The 14,553-nt window shown below is 39.9% G+C and overlaps 1 protein-coding gene across 1 annotated transcript in view; it reads right to left on the minus strand.

The window, feature by feature from the left end:
* The window catches only part of RRAGC (Ras related GTP binding C), a 69,011-nt gene extending 54,689 nt beyond the window's left edge, over nt 1–14,322 (minus strand). The window contains exons 1-2 of the mRNA XM_053707170.1: nt 13,788–14,322; nt 10,455–10,658 (exon numbers count right to left, since the gene is read on the minus strand). Coding sequence (XP_053563145.1) covers nt 10,455–10,658; nt 13,788–13,973 — 390 coding nt within the window. The 5' untranslated portion in view covers nt 13,974–14,322. The remainder of the gene's footprint in view (nt 1–10,454; nt 10,659–13,787) is intronic.
* Between the last annotated feature and the right edge of the window lie 231 nt (nt 14,323–14,553).

A 14,553-nucleotide genomic window follows, 5' to 3' on the forward strand; every position in this document is an offset into this window, starting at 1 on the left:
ATAAAACGGGACAGCTCCATACAACACATAAGCTCCTGGTAGCGAAGAAATATACCAAATCTTGTTCCTTAATTAATTATATATAACCAAACATCTTAAAATTGTTATTTTTGCCCTACGGAGCAAAGTACGTCACTATGACGTCCCATTCCCCTATAGTACCCAAAAAGCGACCGAGGGCCATGATTAAAGTACTGCACTAGCTAGCTCCACGTTAAGCTAAATACTTCCCATTAAACAATAGCCGCATTACCGAACTTTAACAAAAGCACCTAGACACCCGGTCTGTAAAAAAGCCCCCAACTTAGAACTTACAACCGCAGACCTTAATTGTTAGTCCCTGCACTTTGGAGCTCAGATTGCGGACTCTGAACTGCAGGTTCTACCCCAGCATTTCCACCCCCTAGATTCCCCTCATTTTTATTTTTATTTCAATCCCTAACTCTCCCACAGCTGTCTCCCCCCTTACACCCTTTTACCAATACCCACACTCCTATACACTGCACCTTCATTGCTCTAACTCAAGCCAGTACACTGACTAGACTAGATTAGCTCTTTTTCAGTATCATAGTACATCGTTTTTACCACACTATGGCCCAAAAGCTTAGCAACAGAGCGGGCACACTCCAAATTGCAACTCAAAATGTTAAGGGGTTCCTCTCGGCTGAGAAACGCTCCATAGCTTTCCATGACTTCTACAAGAGGAAAATAGACGTAGTAATGACCCAGGAAACCCATTTCACTAGACACAAAGAACCCACCTTATCCAAGAGATACTTTGACCAGCACTATTGTAACTCAGGTCCAAATAGAAAAAATGGAGTGTGCGTCTCATTTAGACGCAATACTCCCTTTGAACTCTTGCAGAGGTACGTAGATAAGGAAGGCAGGATACTTGTCCTAATTGGACTTTGCTACGGAACCCCGGTAACTTTTGCCAACATATACGCCCCAAACAAACCTACCATTCACTTTTATAAATCAGTAATTAACATTCTTATAGACAATGCTAAAGGCCCGATTATACTTGGAGGAGACTTCAACTTCCCCATGCAACCTGCATTAGACACCTCAACAGGAAGATCATACTTACGTAAAAACACCCTAAGGAATAACTATATGGCCCTACAATCCATAAACCTCTTTGATACCTGGAGAATAGCACACCCAACTAAGAGGGACTATACCTTTTTTTCCCACCCGCAACACTCATACTCTTATTAGATTACATCCTGAGCAGTCAAGCTCTCCTTTCGAACATGATACACTCCAAAATAACCCACACAACTTGGTCCGACCATAGTATGGTTACTACAACATTCCAATGGACAGGTAGGACTCGCAACACATTAAATTGGAGACTTAATGACTCCTTGCTTACTAGCCAGGAGGTAGTAGATGAGCTCAGAGCGTCATCAGAGGAGTTCTTCTCCCTGAACAAACCAGAGGACACGTCGTCCGCGAACAACTGGGAGGCATATAAATGCTACATACGTGGCATCCTAATAAAACACAACGCCAAGCAGAAAAAATTATATACGACTCAATTCTCTGAGTTAACCTCTGCATTGACCGTGCAAGAAACTTTGCATAAAGCTGATCCAAAGTCCACCGCTAAGCTCGCTGACTTAAATGAAGCAAGAGAAAACCTAAACAAATTTCTAACACAAAGAGCGCATATGAGAGCCCTCACAACTAAATCTAGATTCTTTGCGGACAGCAACAAGGCAGGTCGAATGCTAGCCAGGTCACTTAAAAAGCAGAAATACTCTACTTTTATTAAATCTCTTAAAGTAGCATCAGATAAACACACATCTAAAATTGAGGAGATCACAAACCAGTTTATTTCCTACTACACAAACCTATACAATATAACAAAAGACCCAGCGCTGGATGCACAACACAACACAAGCTGAACTCCTTCTTAGCGGACATTCCTACGCCCGCCCTTACAGAAGACGACAGGCAAATATTAGATTCCCCTATTACATTAAAAGAAGTTGTCCTGGTAATCAAATCACTACCTGGTGGGAAGTCCCCTGGTCCGGATGGCATTACCGCAAAACTATACCAACTCCTCCAAGAGCAAGTAAGCCCTCATCTCTGTTCACTCTTCTCAGACATAGACCGAGGTAAAGTTTTCCCTAGCACTTTATTAGAGGCATTAATAACTGTGATCCCGAAACCAAATAAAGCTACAGATATTGTAGGCAACTATAGGCCAATATCACTCATTAATATAGATATGAAACTATACGCCAAAATCCTAGCGAACCACATAAATAAATACAGTTCTGCCTAAAATAGTTCATCCGGACCAGGTGGGCTTCATTAGAGGACGGGAGGCCAAAGATAACTCTATAAGACTGCTCCATACTTTGCAATTTGCCCGTGACAACCATACTCCGATGTTCCTACTATCCACTGACGCGGAGAAAGCTTTCGACAGGGTGGACTGGCAATTCATGTGGGCCACCCTGTCGAAGTTTGGCTTCTCCGAAACGTTCATTAAGAGAATACAGGCCCTATATCATAACCCAAGCGCTAGAGTTAAGATTAATGATGTCACCTCCCAATCGTTCCCTATATCGAATGGCACAAGGCAAGGGTGCCCACTCTCGCCCTTGCTATTTGCATTAACAGTAGAGATTTTAGCAATACAAGTGAGGAATAACCCACATATCCAAGGCATAAAACTAGGCGACATAGACCAGAAATGCCTCTTGTTCGCGGACGATGTGATTTTCACTTTAAAATCACCGTCGACCACACTTCCAGCACTTCTCGATACGTTGGAGAACTATAAACAAGTCTAACTTTTCTATTAATATGGATAAGTCTGGCCTTATGCCGATCAACTTAGCATCACAAGAAGTTGAAAATTTAGCGCACATAGGAAGGTTTAGCATAACTGATAAACTTCAATACTTAGGATTAGCTATATCATATGATACTGACAAGCTTTTTACAGACAATTTCCTCGCACTCCAATCGCGCACCAAGAGCTTACTGGAAAAGTGGCACTCACAGGGACATTTGTCCTGGTTTGGAAGAATTAACACAGTTAAAATGATGATCATTCCTAAATACCTATATATCTTCCAAACACTTCCACTGGCTCTCCCAAACTCATACCTCAAGACACAACAAAAGCTAATTAATTCATTCATCTGGTCGTACAAACGCCCAAGAGTGGCACAGAACACATTATACTTTAGCAAAGAGGACGGGGGTCTTAATGTTCCTAATATCACCAACTACTACAGAGCAGCACATTTAGCAAGGATCATTTCTTGGAATCACGCACTTCCAGCAAAATTATGGGTACAGACAGAGGGACACTTAACACAGACCAGACACATGAGAGATTTACCCTGGCTCCCTAAAGCCACTAGACCACATTTGGCACAGCGTAATGAATACATTAGAGCTACACTCGAAGTGTGGGATTATGTCATATTGCATACCAAAGGTGTATCGACTGTAATTTCTCCACTTACCCCACTACTTCACAATCATTTGTTTCTACAACACAGTAGATTTACTCACACTAACCCAGTAAGACACTTGCAGAACCTTCCTTTATACCTTTTTGTAGGCCCAATGGGCATAAAAGACAGAACTGTACTAGAAGAAGAACTAGGGCCCCCCTTTCATAGCTGGTATGCATACCTGCAAATTAGGCACGCTATACATAACAACCCATACAAGAGAGATATCCTTAGACCACTAACCGCATTTGAGCAACTATGTACCAATCCTGTTATCACGAGAGCACACCTGTCCATAGCATATAAAATCCTTAGGAATAAATTTCCTGAGACACGCCCTTCCTACCTAGATAGGTGGTCTGAGGAAATACCGTATGACCTAGACGATGAAGATTTGAAACGTTGTTTCCGTAACACACACGCCTCCTCAACCTCCCTCTTGTTATCAGAACTAAATTACAAAATCATGGCCCGCTGGTATCTGACCCCACACCGCCTGCGGGTTATCTACCCGACGGCCTCTTCTAGCTGTTGGAGAAGGTGTGGCGAGACGGGCACCATGACACATGTCTGGTGGTCCTGCTCGAGTCTAACCATATTTTGGCAACAAGTGGCTAAACTGATGAGCGAAACGCTAAACATAGAAATCACACTAAACCCTCACATCATTCTCCTTAACCATACTCCAAAACTCCCTTGCGCCTATAGAAAAAAGCTTTTCTTAATAATGCTGACATGTGCCAAGAGATTAATCCCCAGGCTATGGAAATCAACAAAAACTCCCACAATAGCCCAATGGATAGCTGAGGTTAATCATGTGATACTGCTAGAAAAAATGCACTACTGCTACCTAGGTAAACAAGAGATGATAACTAATGTACAATTTATCTGGGAGCAAAGACCTCATAGTACCCCTTAAAGCAGTTTAGGAACCAATAGAAGAACACTCTGAATCGTTTACTGGGTTTAAAAACCAAGTACTAAAAATTAAACATTAAAAAAGCAAACATACGAACTATTGGCTGTTAGCTTAAAGTGATGGTTTTATGTTCTTAACTATCAACTCTACATGTACAAACCTGTCAGTGTATGACCTGATTCTCTCCCCTCCTCTACCCCAGACCCCTGGCTCCCTTGAGCGCACATTCCGATCCCCATAAGCCACCTTGAGCAAATCACCGAGCTGTGCAGTACTAACTCAACTCATTGAATTCAGAATGTCTCCCCTTTCTCTCCATTCCTCTCCTAATAGTCTTTATACTTCCCTTTTTTGTTTATCCCTCATTTATCCTACCAACCCCCCCCCCCCCTCGCCACCCACAAAAAAGCTGGGCCACTGGTTTACTGTTGTTTGACAATGCTTATTCTGATAATACTGTATTATTGCTTATTTGTCTACTATGTCAAGAATTTACATTTTGATTTGTTGTAACCTAGTGAACCCTATTCTAATAAAAATTATTTAAACACAAAAATAAATAATGAAAGTATATTGCAGAGTTGTTTTATTACATAAAATTTATCATTTTATATTACCATCTCAAAGTGTTTAATGTCCCTTTAACACAAAAAAAATGTTACTGTCTCTTTAAATTTTAAAACGAAACTGCTTTATTTTTCTGAAATAAAATTAATAAACTGTCACAAAAACACTCCGGACAACATCTACACCTGAGCTTAGTTTTGCCGAGGTGCTTACCTGCCTTCCTGACACCGGAGTGAATATTATTCTAGAGAATTCCGGACTCAACTTCTATATGCTGTAAAATGCAGTCCGGTAACCGTAACACCGCTTACAAGCTGCAACCAAGCTGTCTCCCCTCCGGAACACAGGAAGTGAAGGAGAAAAAGGCGCGCATCAGAAACTTGACGCCTCAGCTAACCCCGCCCATCGTGGGCGTATCAAAATTAACCTCCCGGACAGCGAAATGTACTCTAAATTAAAGCCGCCAGGAGTAAAAAAAAAAAAAAAAACACCACATAATAAGCCTAAATCTCCTCGTCCCCAGTGCCTGCCATTACTGCCGATATTAACATGATCCCCTAATTCTATAGGAGAATGTCTCTTGTCCCATCAACTGATATTAAAGTGCCATAGTTTTCCTGCATATGTTCCCAGAAAAATAAAGTCAGCACTTACCTTCAGAAATCTGCCAGGCAGCAAGGCAGCTCACTAGGTTTGAGAGGCATGCTCCCTCACATGGACATGTGGAAGAAAAACAAAGACTGAGTAATCTTACTCAGGCTTTTAATGTTAGGGCAGCATTAAATACATGGGAGGCGCAGTGAGGATTGTACCCCACAAGTTCCCATTGATTAAAAGCCACCACTGCTCTACTGAAGAGACTGACATGGACTAAGGCTACACCCCAGGACAAAACAGAACAAACTTGTACTGCTGAAAAATAAAATCTTGCTTGAAGAATCTTCTTCCAACACCTAAACTTTACCACCTCCATGCTCTTAACGTAGGCAAAAAGAATGAATGGGGTTGGAGGGAAGGGAGGTGATAGTTAACAGCTGTGGTGCTCTTTGCCGCCTCCTGCTGGGCAGGAGTGATATTCCCAATAGTAATTAAGATGATCCGTGGACTCACCATATCATTAGAAAGAAAAAAAAAAAAGTAATAAGCAAGGTAGTAAACTATATCCATGTCATTAGAAAGAAAAAAAAAGTAATAAGCAAGGTTGTAAACTATATAGTGTGTATACTCTACAGTGAGAGCGGGTTATCCTCATGTGGATTAGGGTCTTTATGTATATTTATATAACTGTGATGTGCATGTAGGGATCTCCACGCGATCACTGGCTATTAAAATTTATATAGGGGCTTTACTTTTAAGTGATGGTAAACTAAACATGTCTTCAAATCAGGTCCGGAATCTAAGCAATCTAAGCAATATTTTACACATATTAAATCTAGACATGCCATTACCCGTCTCTCCAGCCGCCCACATCAAAACTTTTTTTTTTTTCCAGACAAATGTTTTTAACTTTTCTGCAATCAGCAGACTAGCAACAAAAACAAAAATGTGTGAGTGCATACAGCACATATATTAGAAGTGATCAAGTAAAGTCATCCTAAAATATCGCTTAGAATCCAGACCTGATTTTAAAACATGTAAAGTTTGCCATCACTTTAAAAAGGGGCTTGTGGGCTTAAAAACAGGGGGTCATGAGGTCTCAAGGCCTTTTTGATGGCCTGATTTTAGTGTGAGGAAGGGAGTTTGCGATTAGCTCCAGAAGGGGCCCTCCACAGGATTAGGGCACGTCGCCACCGTTGTTGCTAAAAGCATTGTGTGGATATGACCACATCATACGCAGTTAAAGGGACATAAAACCCCAAAATTTTCTTTCAAGGTTTAGAAACAGCATGCGATTTTAAACAAATTTCCAAGTTGCTTCTATTAGCTAAATTGCTTCATTCTCTTGGTATCCTTAGTTTAAAAGCATATCTAGATAGGCTCAGGAGCAGCAATGCATTACTGGGAGCTAGCTGCCGATTGGTGGCTGCACAAAAATGCCCTTTTTTATTGGTTCCCCATATGTTTTCAGATAGCGCCTAGTAGTGCACAGCTGCTCCTTCAAAAAGGATACCAAGAGAATGAAGCAAACTGAATAAAATAAGTAAATTGGAAGATTTAAAAATCGCATGCTCTATTTGAATCGTGAAAAAAGAAAAATGTTGGGTTTCATGTCCCTTTAAGGGGTTGTTACCCAAGAACAACAGTGTTATACTAGAAAGAAAAAGAAAAAAAAAAAAAAGTAGCAAGGGGAAAAAAAAAAAAAAGGAGTCTAACAAAATCAAAGATATGGCCACCTAGGCAGTTATAAAGGGAAAACACTCATGTAATACACTAGATTTTTGTGTGTGACCAAAGCTAGATTGAAAGATGAAACACTATTTAAGAGTTTCTACTGAGCTGTCAATCAGAACTGAGCTTATTAGTGACCTCTATTGATGTGCACTACATTTGTTTACGTTCTTCCGACCACTCAAGACTAGGGTGACCACATTTCTAAACTGCCATTCAGGGACACCCCCCCCCACACACACACACACAAAAAAGGTTATTTTGATACCTCTTTTTGCCAAATGTTTGAAAGGGGGGGGGGGGGGGGAAATCTGTTTACACTATATATACACATATGAAACCCCAAAGCTGTTCAATAAAAAGATTAGCAGACTACCTACATTTATTGGTTCTTGTTTAATATTATAAATGTAATTTTATAATAAACATTTCACAAACAAAATGTAATTGCCCAGTCCCTCAGTCTCAACATCATCAGGTAATGAGTCCTTATGTTCAAAATATTTAGTCTGTAAGTCACTCACGTTCAATTCAGTAGTATAATAAAATACCTAACCTACCTGTAGTAGGCAGTTTGATTAACTGTATTTTACTTCTCAACTCTAAACTAAAGATATTCTGGTCCGTCACTGACTGAGAGTGTGTCACACTAGTCTCTGAAAGTCTGACTCACTGCTAGTCTGCTGCCACAGTCCCTGTCTCCTCCTGACAACCTCAGGATCAGGACAGGACCCACAGCGGTGTGCAAAACCATAGGGGGTGGGGCCAGCGGGGATTTATTACGTCTATAGCATGTCATCAATCATCAGCAACAACACACTGACATGTGACTCTGCTCTGAGACTTAGTGTTACGCTGGCGTGCAGCCCTGTGGGAGTGTGGGAGGAAGCTGCTTAGCTATTAGCCGCCTGTATGGTGGCGCAGCGGCTCAGCTGTGGTCAGTATCAGTCAATCCATTCTGCAGCTGCCTGTTACTTAACATTCCAGGGCACTACATTGTCCCGGAACGAAGGTGCCCGGGACCTGGGACAGACCTACAAAATGCGGGACTGTCCCAGGCAATCCGGGACACGTGGTCACCCTACTCAAGACTTGTGCTACACATTTAATCAAAAGCCAAACTAGTTAAAATATTCAAGCTCAAACAAACTGATCTATTTAAAAAAGGGACAGTAAACGCCTTTTAATTACAAGACATTTCTGTTGTGCTGCCATAGAATAACATTGCAGCCAAGTTGTAATGTTTGTAAAAACAAATAAGCATCTTTTTATTGCAATTGTTTTTCAACAGCCAAACTCCACCCACCATTTGTCTTAATTGGAAGAGCCAATCTAAGCTTTAGTCTACAGATAACAGAACTAGCCACTGTCAGAAAGTTAGCATAAAATGCATTGTTTTACACTTATCTGAAAAAGCCAGTTAGGGACATATATTTAGCAGAGTCAGCATTGAGACGTCAGAGTGTATTTTAAGTTCTGAGAATTAGAAATTGCTTAATTTTCAGAGCCAAGTTACATAAGAGGAAAAATAAATAATGAAATATATTACAAAGTTGTTTCATGATTCATAACTAAACATTTTATATACAAATGACAAGGTGTTTACTGTCCCTTTAAGACAGCATCTTAAATAGACATAACACCCATATGCTAAGTCACTTGAAAGTGATGCAGCATAACTATAAAATGCTGACAAGAAAGTATCACCTGAACATCTTGATGTAAAAAAGGAAGATATTTTACCTCAACATTTCTTCAGCTCACCAAAGTGCTCTGGTAACAGTTATACTTCAGCAAACAAAAAAACAATAGCCTATCAGTATCAGCAGTGCCAAGGCCATCATATGTTTTGCTGTTATCTCATGAGATTTCACTGAAATATTGTGAGATTTCATAGCAAACATCCTTAAACTGAATAGGGAAATAACATGACTGAGGCTGCACATGCCAGATGCATGCTCCATTGTAAGTCCTGGGACTAGTATCCTGATTAGCTGCTTAAAGAGACATGAAACCCAAACTTTATCCTCTTTCAGGATTCAGATAGAGGATACAATTTTAAACAACTTTCTTATTTACTTCTATTATCTAATTCGTTTCATTCTCTTTGTATCATTTGTTGAAGGAGCAGCAATGCACTAATTGTTTCTAACTGAACACATGGGTGAGCCAATCACTATATATATATCTCCAATTACCAGATTCTTCCCACCTGTAGGGCATCCGCCTGGGTGCAAACTTGAACACAATACAGCAGCCAAAGAAAGATGCACTCACGGGACTTTCACAACAAAAGTGGAGTAACTTTATTTGTAACGTTTTCGGGGATCAGGTCCCCTTCATCAGCAACTGATGAAGGGGACCTGATCCCCGAAAACGTTACAAATAAAGTAACTCCACTTTTGTTGTGAAAGTCCTGTGAGTGCATCTTTCTTTGGCTGAATAATATATATATATATATATATATATACACATATACATACACACACACAGCCACCAATCAACAGCTAGAACCTAGGTTCTCTGCTGCTCTGGAGCTTGCCTAGATACAAATTTCAGCAAAGGATAACAAGAAAAGGAAACAAATTAAATAATAGAAGTAAATTGGAAAGTTGTTTAAAATTGTATTCTCTATGTGAATCATGAAAGACAAACTTTGGGTTTCATGTCCCTTTAAAGTCTCTTTACAGTGGGGTGTGAATACATTTGCGATAAATATCTTCCTTTTTTACATAGAGATGTTAAGGTGATATTTATAGTCCGTGTTTTACAGCTATGCTGCATCACTTTCAAGTGCTTCAACATTTGGGTTTCATGTCCCTTTAACTTCAACATTCTTCTAACCAGATAAAAATTACACATCAGCCACTTTACCAGAAATACCCTCAAAACATGCAGTCTTGTAATAAACCACATTGTGCAAGAAACATCTGCATTTCAAAACATAAAATTTAAAATAATTTAAGAGAAACTGAGGAATAGTATCTATTATTTATTTGACCACAGAAATGCACAAGGCAACCGAATCTAAGTAAAAGTGCTTGCTCAACTATAGGATAAATAATGTATTTCTATATTTTCCTTCATTACAAAACAAATTAATAGCAGTAGGAATGTAACACTACACTGTGAAGGCCTTCGCTACTTACTTGAGCATCAATCACATATATCAATGCCCCTGTTCCTCTGAAAATCATTTCATAGTCAAATGCTGGGTCAAAAAAATCCACTTGTCCTGGAAAATCCCAGATCTGGAAATTTACAAATGAGCTATTTGAAATATCATCCTTGTAGATTTTGTTGGTGCTCTCCAAGAACAAGGTTTCATTGGGCGACATCTTATGAAACACCACCTAAAAAAATAAATAATGCATAAGTATATTAATACACAGTCTATGCACATGTGATCAATTATAGATTTATTTATAAAGAGCACTGTGGTTAAATAAGGTCACAAACATGCACCCTAGGGACACTTCACACACACCCCATTGCCAGAACATAGGGTGTTAAACATAGTGCACTGAGCAAACGGATGTGTGTAGAGCACTACATAGTGAACAATCCTGAAAGAGAGTGCTAAATTATATCACTATTGTGAGCATAATCACAAACAAAAGGCTTTATTAAAGTGACATGAAACTGATTTTTTTTAGATTTAGATAGAGCATGCAATTTTAAACAACTTTCTAATTTACTTCTAATATCAAATGTTCTTCTATTTGTATCTTATTGAAATTGTATGCCGTCTAAATAAAATCTTTTTGGGTTTTATATCCCTTTAAGCTGTGTGAATAACCCTTTTGGTGGAGGCTCTATCATTCAAGCCTGCAAGTGCAATTTATGAAGCAGCCTTCTTAACCCCTTAAAGTGACAGTCAAGTCCAAAAAAAAAAACTTTCATGTTTCAGATAGGGCATGTAATTTGAAACAAATGTCCAATTTACTTTTATCACCAATTATGCGTTGTTCTTTGGTATTCTTAGTTGAAAGCTAAACCTAGGAGGCTAATATGATAATTTCTAAGCCTTTGAAGGCCATCTCTGATCAAATGCTTTTTTATTTGCTTCTCACAACAGGGGAGAGCTAGTTCATGTAAACCATATAGATAACACTGTGATTACATCCGTGGATTGTGGCAGACACTGCACTAATTGGCTAAAATGAAAGTCAATAGATAATAAATGTCATGTGATCAGGGGGCTGTCAGAAGATGCTTAGATACAAGTTAATAACAGAGGTAAAATGTATATTAATATAACTGTTTTGGTTATGCAAAACTGGGGAATGGGTAATAAAGGGATTATCTATTAAAACAACAAACATTATGGTGTTAACTGTCCCTTTAACGACCACAACGTTACCTGTACGTTGTTGGTCCTTAAAGGGACACTGAACCCAAATATTTTCTTTTGTGATTCAGATAGATAGAGCATGCAATTTTAAGCAACTTTCTAATTTACTCCTATTATCAATTTTTCTTTGTTTTCTTTCTATCTTTATTTGAAAAAGAAGGCATCTAAGCTTTTTTTGGCGTTCAGAACTCTGGACAGCACTTTTTTATTGGTGGATGAATTTATCCACCAATCAGCAAGGACAACCCAGGTTGTTCCCCAAAAATGGGCCGGCATCTAAACTTACATTCTTGCATTTAAAATAAAGATACCAAGAGAATGAAGAAAATTTGATAATCAGAGTAAATTAGAAAGTTGCTTAAAATGTCATGCTCTATCTGAATCATGAAAGAAAAAATTTGGGTACAGTGTCCCTTTAAAGTGATGGTAAAGTATGCCAATATACAACACTGCATTCGACTAATCTTTAAAATATAATGGGCTTTAATTCATCCATGTATATTTAATTAGTGAATACCTTTAAAAATTATTATTTTTTTTCCACTGTTCCTCAGCCCAGCTTTTTTCTCATTTTATGCTAATTATTACAATATGGCGATGTCCAAAATATTGATCACATGCACTCTACGATGAAGGGGCATGTGGCTGAATTCAAAAGTTGCATGCTGGCCCACATTTTAAATTGGTTGATGCAAAAACGTGACAAAAAAAAAAAAAAATCAGTTGATGCAAAAACGTGACAAAAAAAAAAAAAAGGGGGTATTCACTAATAATTGATAAATGAAAGTGACATATTTTAAAGATTAGTTGAATGCAGCGTTGTGAATTTGCATACTTTACCATCACTTTAAGGGATTTTTGGCCTGTAATAGTGCAATCTTGCCGCTCCCTCTCTTTATAGCGTGGTCTCGCCACTGGCAGAGAAAGACACGCTATCAAAAACACAAGCCCCATTAAAAGACCAGGGACTTACAGGGTATGACGCTGGAATTAGTTAAGGCAGCTGCTATGAAACTGCTACACCACCTCAGAGTTGCAAATTAAGATCACTCCAAAATGATTTAACTGATGTGATTGAAAAGCCCTGCTCTTGTGGCATTTTACAAGCGACTGTTCATACATTCAGAAATATGGGCAGCAAATTCTGCCCAATCCATGCTTTTTGGGAAGAACAGGTTCCTTACACAAGAACTTTACCTGCCTGGATAAAGAAAGATTTGCCCCAAAGAGAAAGGCTACGCATGGCCAAGACATTAGATAAGCACTTATGTTGCTATACGTAGCCATTGACCTGAAAACACACTGTATGTTGTATTTGAGAAGCATCCTATACAAAGGAGCATAAAGGAGGTATTCTGAACCACACAAAACAGGTAAGTAGCTGGAGTCTTGGCAATGAACATACAGCAGTATGAGTGGCGGGCGGAACTACCATTGGTGCAGCAGGTGAAGTTGCACCAGGGCCCAAGTGTTTGGGGGCCCATAGCAGCTAGTCTATACAAAAGCATGAGCAGAATGTGTACAATCCTAATGCAGGAGAGCCTTTTATTAGTGCAGGATGCAGGTCTGTAAGTGCATTCATCCATCCTCCAAATCATTATACAGAGCAGCAAGTATATTATTATGACTTACTATTGAGTTATTTTGTAAAGCCAAAAAAAATGTTTGCACCAGGACCCACTATTGGGTAGGTCCGCTACTGATGAGTGGCCATAATACAGCTACATTGAAAACACCCTAGACACATATTTGAAATGTATGTGAACAGGATCCTATGAATATGGCCAGGATCTGATAATGGGCAGTACAATGGGCACACACTACAAGTGTGATATATATGGGCAAGGGTCCTGGGCATTTAAGCCCAGGGTGCTGCTATTAGTGGGCAGCATTCTAGACACGGATACTGGTTACTACATTTGTGAATGCAAATAATACTATACATTGCCAGAATTATGGGCACTCTTATGATAATATATAGGGGCAGTAGTACGGACAAGCACAAGGTAGTATACATGAAAAGTAATATTGGCAAGCATAGGGTGTGCTATTCGTGGACAATGTTTTAGGATATACTGAATGGACCCCATGCGATAATAGCCACAACATGATATCCGGGCGGGCTCACCTTCTGGATGGAGGACTTGCCGCTGCGCCTCATACCCATCAACAAAATGCGTGGTTTGCTATCTGAAGAGGTAGAATTTTCCTCCATGTCTGTTTCGTCCACTCCGTATCCAAAGTCCTTGGGGAATGAATCCGCTACTCCGTAGCTCCCAGCCAACTGCTCCTCCCCTGTGTACTGGATGGACATGTCGACTTCAGGCACTATTTGTCGGCGGAAGAGATGAACGGGGCTGTGCCGGACAGCGGACGCTCTTTCACCACCTCACTGGGGATGTTGCACGCGCTGCCACCATAACCACCAGGATGACAGGACGGGATCCCAAGCGATCCAACTTGTCCCCCAACTGATGTTGTCCTCACACCCCAATATTCCTCACCTGCTAATATAAACAAATGACCACTTTCTGTTGAACACCGCCTATCACTTTCTTTGGCAGGATATGCCTCTAAAGGGTTAAAAAGCAATTCTATCGTTTTGTTATTGTAATATCGTCGCCTGTGTCACACTACTGTAAAATGCAGGGGGTTTTTTCCCTTCGGTGCTACCATACTTTTGTGGAACACGCCCATATCAAGCTGCGTAACTTAGAGAGGTTGGCTGCTACGAAGATAATTGGGTGAGATGAAGTGTCAATCACAACTGTTAGCGACCAACAAGCTAGATTGTCGCTGGATCATGTGGCTGAGAATCACCTGATTAGGCATACAGGGGAGGAGGGCGCGGGTAGTCACGTGCGACCTTTCACCTGCTCATATCCATATGTTGC

Source organism: Bombina bombina, chromosome 3 (genome assembly GCF_027579735.1).
Source record: "Bombina bombina isolate aBomBom1 chromosome 3, aBomBom1.pri, whole genome shotgun sequence".
Classification (NCBI taxonomy): domain Eukaryota; kingdom Metazoa; phylum Chordata; class Amphibia; order Anura; family Bombinatoridae; genus Bombina; species Bombina bombina.